A 10,509-nucleotide genomic window follows, 5' to 3' on the forward strand; every position below is an offset into this window, starting at 1 on the left:
ACGGAGATCTCCGTTGGTACAGTGCATTGTGGCCTAGCCATCTCCTGAAAAAGGGGAGGAAGTGGGCTTCACTGTTGCCACTCCCTATCCCATCCCCCCTGATGAGGGCATGGGCTTTGTTGGTGCCGTGGGCCGACTCCCCGTGGTCGGCTTCTCTGAAAGCCGCCAGGTGGGAGTCGGTCGGTCTTGACCTCGCCTCTAGGACTCGGACGCATGCGGGCAGCCGACTGTTCCTTCAGCCGTCCTCCAGAAGGCGGCTCTTCATTTGTCGTCTCGAGGGGCGCAGTCAGCCCCGATGTCTTGAAAGGTTTTGGCCTCGGGTTAGCCTACCCGTGGCCCATTACTCCGACAGTAGTCCCCGAAGCCGATGAGGCGCCGCGGACAACCAGCCGAGGAGCCTCAGCAGTTTCTTTCTCCGAGTATTTGAGGTGAAAACCTCGTTCGATTTCTGCCGGGCCGACTGGCAAGCGTCGGACTCACCCAATTTGACTTGTCCAAAAAAAATTCGAATGCCCTGGCGGGATCCCAGTGGCGTGCTTGCTAAGCTTCCAGGCCGCCGCCCGTTTCGGGCTCGTCACATGGCAACAAGCGGCCGTGCCAGTCTTACCATCCACATGTGCGACGGGACATGCCTACGGGTGGGCCCCCCCACTACCGCGCCTCGGCGCGCGAGCGGATCCGTTGCGGCCGGAGTGGACGTTTGAGGTTCCCGCGGAGTTACTGCGCGCAGTAATTTTGCGTGATAAACGTGGGGGCGTGGGGTAGTGGGCGCAGTAGATCCCACAACCGCCCCCTCGGCTTCGCAACCATGAGGCTATAAGTAGGTGGAGGAGGGGAAGCGGCGGAGCACGCGCGTCCCTCCTCCTCATTGCTTCTTCTTCTTCTTTTCTCTCGCCGCTGCACCTCAAGCTACGTCGAGCGCTGCGGTGGTCCGCTCACAATGAGCTCTTCCTCCGCCGTCATGCCCCCTACGGCGCACTCCGGCACCTGGGACGGTTCGAAGGTCCACGACGATCACGTCGATTTCCTCCGCAAGACGCGTCGGCTGCCCGGCGAGGACCTCGTGTGGGTCCGCCTCGCGCGGAGGGGGGAAATCTCGCCGGCGCCGCAGGACGGCGAGCGGGTCGTCTTCCGCTCGCACTGCCTACGCGCCCTGGGCTTGCCGACAAGGAGCTTCTTCCGCTCTTTTCTTGAGTTCTACGGACTCCAGCCGCACCACCTCACCCCCAACACGGTGGTGCTGCTATCCGCCTTCGTCACCTTGTGCGAAGGCTTCCTCGGCGTTCTCCCCACCATTGAGCTCTGGGGGGAGTTCTTCTACTCCAAACTCGGCACCCAAGCCGCGGGCGTGCCGGCTCAGTGCGGCGCGTCCATCGCCGTGAGGCAGCCGCAGTTTAAATTTGACCCGCTTCGAGCTGAATCGGCGGAAATTTGTCTTTTTCACCAGAGGTGGATCAAAACTTTTTACACCCAACCATTTGGTCAATTGTGCATTAAATATGGCCTAGTATTTTATAAAAATGATTTGGTCCAATTTTGCAACAATTATTTGGATGGTCCTTCACAAAAAACCTCCTTTTAGGCACTCGAAAAATGGAAAATGATTTTTTCGTCCAAAGAAAATGAAAACTTTCTTAGGCAACATTGTTTGTCATTCCAATATGCATCCTTGTGCATAATATCAGATCATTTGAACAAACTATGCCATGAATGTGGCCATAAGATTGATCATCTCGCTTGAAACTCATGAATCTTCACACATGATAGCTCATTTCTGAGAGCATTTTTTTAAAACAATTGTCATATTACAAGTTTATTATTTTTCCTGATAACTTGGCCACATATAATGATACAATGCGAAGGTTTTCTAATTTTTTATTTTTTTATTTTTCATGCCCGTTTCAAAATGCGGTCAAAACGGCGGGCATGACCGTTCCTAGCTAGTGGTTGAATCTTAGAATTTTTTGGTATTTCTCTGATTAAATAGATACTTATGTACTTAGAAATGCTTTTTAGAAGAAATAAAGAGCAAACTATGAGGCAGCTGCAGTTCAAATTTGACCTGCTTTTCAGCTGAATCGACAGAAATTTATTTTTTTCACGAAAGGTGGATCAAAACTTTTGACACCCAATCATTTGGTCAATCATGCATTAAATATGGCCAAGTATTTTGAAATTTGATTTGGTCTAATTTTGCAACAATTATTTGATAGGTTCTTCACAAAAAACTCATTTTGGGCACTTGAAAAATGAAAAATATTTTTTTCGTCCAAAGAAAATAAAACTCCTTTTGGCAACATTGTTTGACATTCCATGTTTGTTATTTTCCTGAAGGCTAGTTCACAATTGGTCACACAATGAGAAGATTTTTTATTTTTTTGAATTTCTATGATCATAAAATAGCTTATATGATTTTAACATCTTATTTTTAAATCTATCACGACCAATTTAGTTGATCATAATGTTGTATTGCGTTCTGATTGGACCATGGACCAGACACACGGATCATGCACGAAACGTCGTTGGATCCAAGGGCAGCCCTCACCCCTCGCCTCCCCCACCAACCCCACGTGAGGCGAAACCCTAAGGAACTTTTTGATTCGTAGGATTTCCCAAATGCAGGAATAAAAAAACGTGGGATTGGATTGGCATGTCATCTTGAATCCTACATGATTGTATGAGTGTTTGATTGTGCACAAGAAAAACGTAGGATTTTTTCAAAGAGGTTTAAGTGGATGGAAAATTTCCTATGAAATCTAGTGCAAATGAATCCTATGGAAAAAAATTTACGGTTTACAATCCTACTCCCTCCGTTCCTAAATACTTGTCTTTCTAGGCATTTCAACAAGTGACTATATACGGAGCAAACTGAGTGAATCTACACTTTAAAATATGTCTACATACATTCGTATACAGTAGTCATTTGAAATATCTAGAAAGACAAATATTTAGGAACGGAGGGAGTACAAATTAAACAACTCACATAGGAAAAAATCCTAAGGATTAGAATCCTTCAAAATTCTTTTGAGAATCCTTTGAATCAAAGAAGCCCTAACTCTGTTGTCCTCCGTTTTCCATCCACCCCCGCCTCCTTTCTTTCTTTCTTTCTCTCCCTCCCTCCTCTCCCCCGATCCAGATCCCCCTCGTCCCTCTCGTCGTCCTCGGCGGCGGCATCTGGGTGAGCCACCGGGCCGCCGCCGCCGACTGCGAGCGGTTCCTAGAGCGGCCGGTCATCGCACTGGAGGCACTGCTCCTGCCGCGTCTTCATCGTCTTCTCCTTCGTCGTCACCAACCGCGTCCGGACCTCCCCCAAAGGCGAATCGGCGATGAGTTCCACCGGAGGCGTCGCTGGCCGCGGCAAGGCGAAGGCGACCAAGTCGGTGTCGCGGCCGTCCAAGGCCGGGCTCCAGTTCCCCGTCGGCCGCATCGTGCGCTACCTCAAGGCCGGCAAGTACGCCGAGCTTGACGCCGACTTCCTTGTCTCTACTTCCCCTTCCCCAGCCCCGATCCTCTCTCTACTTCCTTGTCTGATCCCCTTTTTTGGGTTGGATTTGAACTGGCAGGTGACCTCCATGGACGACATCGACAATGAGGAGGAGGACAACCAGGATCTGCGTCCCACTGCCTCCCACTTCAACGCCGACCGCATCCTCGCTTGTTCCACCGGCTCAGTCCGCTGCTCCGGCCGCCCCCCTCTGTCCGCTCGCCGGCGGAGGGTTCGGCGCTTGTTTTTTCGGCGAGGTTGCTCTGGGGCGTGTGGTGGAAGGGGAAGGGGAAGGAGTATGGCGGGGAAGGGGAAGGCGGAGGAGGTGTACGTGGCGTCGATCGACCAGGGCACCACCAGCACCAGGTTATGTCGAGTACGAAAGTTCAGTCTTAACTGTAAACTCATTCAGTGTTTCAGGTTTGTCCACTAGGTGTTGTGCGCTTTAATCTGTTGATTCGATTGTTAGTTAGGACTTGATGTGATGCCGAAACTAGGATCATGTGCTGCACTTGATTGATCTGCGATGATCTCAAGATGTCCTAGTGCTACATAGTGCTATATAGTAGTACAAAGCCAAGCAAACAGATCGTGTATGCTGTATATAATAACCATTTGGACATCTGGATGTCCAGTATTACTGTCGGACAGCTGTTTGATGTGATTTTGCACCTGTAAAACTTAAACTGATTTCTACCTCCTTCTTCAGCAGGGTGATCAGGTTGGGGGGCTGGTGTCGGCCGGATGGACCAACGACACCCACAACATGTACATCAGCTCCATGGAGGCGTCCTTCATGCAGCAGCTCCGTGGGCAGCAGCAGCACCACCACCACGCCACTCCCGACAGGAGCATGATCCATGTGGGTAGTGGCCATGGGCTCAAGGTGCTCCAAGAGGGAGCCTCTGATAACCTCGGGTCTAAGAAGAACGTGCCTCGCCCGCGTGATGTTGGTCCACGAGGCCTGCCTGAGGATCCATGGGCGAGGTGTTTCAAGCCGCGTGATTCCGCTATGAATCGTCGTGGTGATGGGGTTGGTGCTTCCGGTGGTGAATCGGGCACCGATACAGTTCAAGCGATGGCTCCAAAGCATGGAAGAGGAGTGAGCACTTGTGTCGGAGGAAATCCTATTGACAGAACCTCAGGTTGTTACACTTTTCATCTTGTTTGCTGATTGTTTCCTTCAGTGTATGTTTTGTTCAGTTTGACAGAAGTTTAGAATTGTTACACGGTGTTGGCTGGCTGTTAGTCTGATATTAATTCAGAAGCGTTGATTTTCCTTGGTATATGTTGTGTTCAGTTCTGGCAGAAGTTCAGAACTGTTATGCAGTGTTGGCTGTTACTGTGATATGAATCTACAAGTGTTGATTTTCCTTGGTACATGTTGTGTTCAGTTTTGGCAGAAGTTCAGAACTGTTATGCAGAGTTGGCTCTTAGTCTGATATGAGATGCACATATATTTTTTGCATCTTATATAGGCATTATGACATGTATCTCTTGTGCCATGCTTCGTTACCAACTAGTTAGAGATAAATCAATTCATTTGGCTTTTGCTCACTGTTTTTACTGTCCTGTGTTGCTCATACTATACGTACAGCCTGTTGTTGAACTTTCTTACCCTGACGGCTGTAGTGTAAAAAGTGAAAAAAAAAGACAAAACCTAGCTGAAACTTTCTTGCTTTGGACATCTAGTGTTAGCACTCTTAAGTATGGAGCCTTGAGTCAAGAGCTTCTTGTAATTGTAATGACTAAATAATGGCTGTGTATCTACTACTGTCGTAGAGGTGACTGATTTTGTTCTGTACATTATAATAGCACATGCATGTGTGGAGTCCTGTTTGTTTCATATCTACTGCCTGCCATCATGTGCCATATTTTCTAAGTAGATTAGCACACGATCAGTGGTTTTTAGCAATTTTCTCATGCCCATGTGTGGTGTGGTAAACAGAGGACGACACACTAGTAACTGCACAACTCTGAAATGCTATTGATTACTCATTGTTACACAATGCATGCACCTACAACTACCGGGATTTGTACTGGTTACTAAATGATGTGTGTTTTTCTTCAGTTTGATTGAAAAATTGTCCCCCTTTTTGTGCATGCATACATCTGCCCACTGAGCCACCAAACATGTTGTAAGGCTTAATCTGTCAATGGTGTGACTCTGTGTTTACATTGTCTCCTGGTAGAGTTATTATGCTTGGCTCTCTACTCTAGTAGTGCTGTCTGTAGAGGCGACCGTGATTTTGTTATACACATGATGATGTAAGTGTGGGCTGCTGTTTGTTTCATATGTACTGCCATCATATAAATGCCTGCCATGTTCTTCATCTCCCCTCCCTCTGATTCCTTCTGCCTGCGTTTGTTTTGTGTCTCAGATTTGTAGAAGCTGCCGCTGCTGTAGGTGGAACAGGAAGAAGCCCTCATGGCTGCTGCACATCTGAAGTGGTGAGCGCCACCCCATTTTTTGGTACTATGAAGTGTTAGTTGGTACTGTGAAGTGTTAGTTGATGGTTGGTTAGTCTGTTAATCAAAGTATTCTTACATGCTGTGAATATATACTGCAAACACCAGAGTTGATCATTAAAACATATGTCGCTCCTATTTTTTGTGTGAAAATGTACTAGTTATCTGCAATAAAAGCTAGACATGAACCAACTCTTGCTTCTAAAGGAACATAGTATAAATTTAGACCTTGTGTGTGATGCTATAGATTTATAAATTTTGATTTATCTTATTCCCGAGCTGGCACTATAAATTTTGCTTTGTCTTGTTGATAATGCCATATGCCTTATGCAATCAGATTACATTTCTGTTTGTTATGGTAATATAAAAAATATTCGTGCTTTCAAAATTTTCACAGTGCGTGTTTCCCTTGTACTCAATATGCTTCTATTGGCTGATCCTTCCATTTTTGTTGTGGCATCTTTACTTTCACAGGTGTTTTGTGTTCTGGAAGATGGAAGAGGAAGAAAACTTATTTTTGTTGAACTAAATTTTCTGTATTCTGTTTTGTTGTACGTATCATTTGATAGTTTTGTATAGGAACAAGTGATTCTATTTTGTACGGCTTTATGGCCCGTGATGTAAACATATTTAGTGCTGAAATATGAAATGATTTGCAAAATTTGTCGAAAAGGAGGATCATTTGTACGAATATGTGAATGGGCTGAAAAGAGTACTGGACCAACATCAGGATTGAATTATTATTTGAATGTATAAAAAGGCCGAATGTAAACCAGAAATGGGCTGCACAAAATTGACCTATATTCTTGAAAGCCAAACGTGCATAAAAATTGATGGGCTGACCAGTTGGGCTTGGCCCATGTAGCTGACAAAAAATAACAGAAATAAATGTATTAAATGGGCTGAATTGTTGGGCTCGGCCCATGTAAAGCGTTGAATTGGACCGGGCTGAATCTTACCAACGACCTTCTCAATTGGTCGTAATTTTGCCACGTCAGATTGCCACGTCGGATCCGACGTGGCCTGGGCAGACCGCCAGTGACCAAAACAAAAGGTCATGGGTTCAACGACCTTCTGTTAAAGGTCGCTAATTTCAGTTTACGACCGCCAGCTTTTGACCTTCTGTTTTTGTCACAAAAAGGTCGCAAATGAAAAACTATGACCTTTCAGCGGCCAATAGTGAGGGTCACAAGTTGACATATTTCTTGTAGTGTTTGTGAGAAGCTTATACCCGAACCTGCCCCAAATGCGACAATTTTTTTACCATGGCATGTTGATACCGTTTCATGATAGCATGCCAAGTTTCATGAATTTCAGACGAGTTTTGGATTTACTAGTATTTAAAAACCAGGAATCTCAATGTTTCGCCGGCAATCAATAGTGCGCTGGTGTTTGAATTTCATTCCCATCTCTTGCATGGGACCAAGAAATTCACCCGAGGACACACATGTGATTTTTCAACCAACTTTAGTGCATTGGAGCATGTGCTTGTAGTTCAAATTTGAATTATGGACATAAAATGTCTAGAAAACCCAGTTAATGTATAAAAAGGCCAAACAAACCCCGAAAAATTCCAAGATTGAACACAACACTCCTGTTGTTCTATGTTGACACTAGAAAAAATTTGAAAGCAATAAGAGGCAACGAATATCGTCCCGTCACCAAAGGTGGTACGTTCCCTATCGAAACCATCATGCTTGTTATGAGAAGCTCTGGTTTTTGAGAAGCTTATACCCGAACCTGTCCCAAATGGGACAAAATTTTCACCACGACATGTTGATGCCGCTCCATGATAGCATGCCAAGTTTCATGAATTTCACACGAGTTTTGGATTTACTGGAATTTAAAAACTAGGCATCTCAACGTTTTGCCGGCAATCAACAATGCCATGGTGTTTGAATTTCATTCCCATCTCTTGCATGGGACCTAGAAATTCACCCAAGGACACACATGTCATTTTCAATCAACTTTGGTGCATTGGATCATGTTCTTGTAGTTCAAATTTGAATTATGCACATAAAATGCCTAGAAAACCCAGTTGATGTATAAAAAAGGCCAAACGAACCCCAGAAAAATCCAAGATTAAACACAACACTCCTATTGTTCTATGTTGACACTAGAAATTTTTTGAAAGCAATAAGAGGCAACAGATATCGTCTCGTCCCCAAAGGTGGTACGTTCCCTATAAAAACCATCATGCTTGTTGTGAGAAGCTCTGGTTTGTAAGAAGCTTATACCCAAACCTTCCCAAAATGGGACAAAATTTTCACCACGGCATGTTGATGCCGCTCCATGATAGCATGCCAAGTTTTATGAATTTCAGACGAGTTTTGGATTTACTAAAATTTGAAAACCAGGCATCTCAACGTTTTGCCGGCAATCAACAGTGCATTGGTGTTTGAAATTCATTGCCATCTCTTGCATGAGACCTAGAAATTCACCCAAGGACACATATGTGATTTTTCAACCAACTTTGGTGCATTGGAGCATGTGCTTGTAGTTCAAATTTGAATTATGCACATAAAATACCTAGAAAACCCAGTTAATGTATAAAAAAGGCCAAACAAACCCCGAAAAAAAATCCAAGATTGAACACAACACTCCTATTGTTCTATGTTGACACTAGAAATTTTTTGAAAACAATAAGAGGCAACGGATATCGTCTCGTCCCCAAAGGTGGTGCGTTCCCTATCGAAACCATCATCTTGTTGTGAGAAGCTCTGGTTTGTGAGAAGGTTATACCCAAGCCTGCACCAAATGGGACAAAATTTTCACCACGACATGTTGATGCCACTCCATGATAGCATGCCAAGTTTCATGAATTTCAAAAGAGTTTTGGATCTACTAGAATTTAAAAACCAGGTATCTCAACGTTTTGCAGGAAATCAACAGTGCCCTGGTATTTGAAATTCATTCCCATCTCTTGCATGGGACCTAGAAATTCACCCAAGGACACACATGTGATTTTTCAACCAACTTTAGTGCATTGGAGCATATGCTTGTAGTTCAAATTTGAATTATGCACATAAAATGCCTAGAAAACCCAGTTAATGTATAAAAAAGGCCAAACGAACCCCGAAAAATTCATTCTCATTTCTTTCATGGGACCTAAGCATGCACTGAAGGACACAGATTTGATTTTGAACCAATTTGTATGCACCGGAGCATGTGCATGTAGTTTAATTTTGAATTGTGCACCTGAAATGGCTAGAAACCAGTTTAATGTATGAAATGTCCAAAGGAACCCTGAATAATTCCAATTCTTTTACGACACACATATAGTTGCATGTTCACTGCAGATAAAAGGTCTAGCAATTCAAACACTGTCCATTGCCACTGTGACCCCATTTTGTAATTCAAATCAAGTAGATCCCACACAGTTTATTCTCACCAACCGTGTGAGATGTAGTAAAAAATATCTTGGAGCACCGTCAGTGTATAGTACGCCTATGGCTTACGCGAGAAGGTGCGTCGGCTACAGTCCACAGCCGGTCTGTCAATCACACTAGCTCGCTCCCCCAAAGCTCCCGCCTCTGCATCCCTCTCTGCTTCAGTCCCTTGATTCAAATTTTCAGTAGCCCCGGCATTTTACTCCTACCTCTGCATCCCTCGCAATCTCAAAAATATCTGCTCTCCCTTGATCCAAATTTTCAGTAGCCCCGCCTTGTTACTCCCGCCTAGTAAAATTTTCAGTTGTCGCAGTATTTCCTCAAACACAACCTCCGCTCACACAGACACACACAACCCTCGAAACCATTGGTAGGTCGTGCCATCGCCGGCGCCTCCATCCTCAACCTCTGCCTGTTACTAAAATGGGTCAAAAGATGTCAATCGAACTATTTGTTTACACTTTATACAAGACAACAGTGAATTGCAATAAGAACCCCGCAGCCTTCTTTTTACTACCCGTAATGAGTTGTGTTAGGTGACAATATCTGAATCTTTTTTCTTTTGTAGTGGGTCCTGAACCAGTTTACTCAAGATTACCTCTCAAACTACATGGTTGGCGACCGACCATCACAAGGGGTTGGACTAGAGTCCTGCATGCCTTCTGCATCCAGGAGAGCACAATAGGGCCATTCCGCTTCACCTTGTTCAGCAACTGGAATGTCTGTCGCCTCTTTGTTTACCATATGTGTCATGGTTCTAAGTCTGACAGTAGAATGGGGGGTAGGAATGTGGAGGCAAGATCTTAGCTATGGAGGAGTTGTACTCGGGAGTTTTACGAGTTCAGGCCCTTCTCGGAGGAAGTAACAGCCGTACGTCTCGGAGTCCGGAGGCGGTCGACTAGATTATATGCGTGTGTTACAGAAAGTGCGAACCCCTATCCCTGAAGAGGGGGGGTGGCTTATATAGAGTTCGCCAGACCCCTCCCGCCCTCAGTTACAAAGGGTTTAAGGTACATAAAGATGGAGACGTTACTGGTAGCGCCTGCAATAAAGATACATAATGACCATTAAAGCTATGACTTAATTCCCAACCGTTGCAGAGTGGAGAGGCTCTAGATCTTCTGATAGTCGAGTGATTATCTATACGGTCGAGTGTCTTCAGGATTG

General features: G+C 45.1%; 1 protein-coding gene across 4 annotated transcripts; it reads left to right on the forward strand.

The window, feature by feature from the left end:
* Positions 1 to 3,053: 3,053 nt before the first annotated feature.
* Positions 3,054 to 6,646, forward strand: LOC125520613. Of its 4 annotated transcripts, XM_048685591.1 has the most exons (5): positions 3,056 to 3,479; positions 3,564 to 3,860; positions 4,194 to 4,629; positions 5,866 to 5,935; positions 6,428 to 6,646. In XM_048685591.1, the coding sequence occupies exons 1-4, from the start codon at positions 3,327 to 3,329 to the stop codon at positions 5,871 to 5,873; spliced, it is 894 nt and encodes a 297-aa protein (XP_048541548.1). In that variant the 5' UTR covers positions 3,056 to 3,326; the 3' UTR covers positions 5,874 to 5,935; positions 6,428 to 6,646. The 4 variants fall into 4 exon arrangements, with proteins under 4 accessions (XP_048541534.1, XP_048541542.1, XP_048541548.1 ...); XM_048685577.1 differs by lacking the exons at positions 5,866 to 5,935; positions 6,428 to 6,646 and having other exon boundaries at positions 3,054 to 3,479; positions 4,194 to 4,770; XM_048685585.1 differs by lacking the exons at positions 5,866 to 5,935; positions 6,428 to 6,646 and having other exon boundaries at positions 3,054 to 3,479; positions 4,197 to 4,770.
* Positions 6,647 to 10,509: the final 3,863 nt, after the last annotated feature.

The sequence above is a fragment of the Triticum urartu genome, chromosome 1, assembly GCF_003073215.2.
Source record: "Triticum urartu cultivar G1812 chromosome 1, Tu2.1, whole genome shotgun sequence".
Lineage (NCBI taxonomy): Eukaryota > Viridiplantae > Streptophyta > Magnoliopsida > Poales > Poaceae > Triticum > Triticum urartu.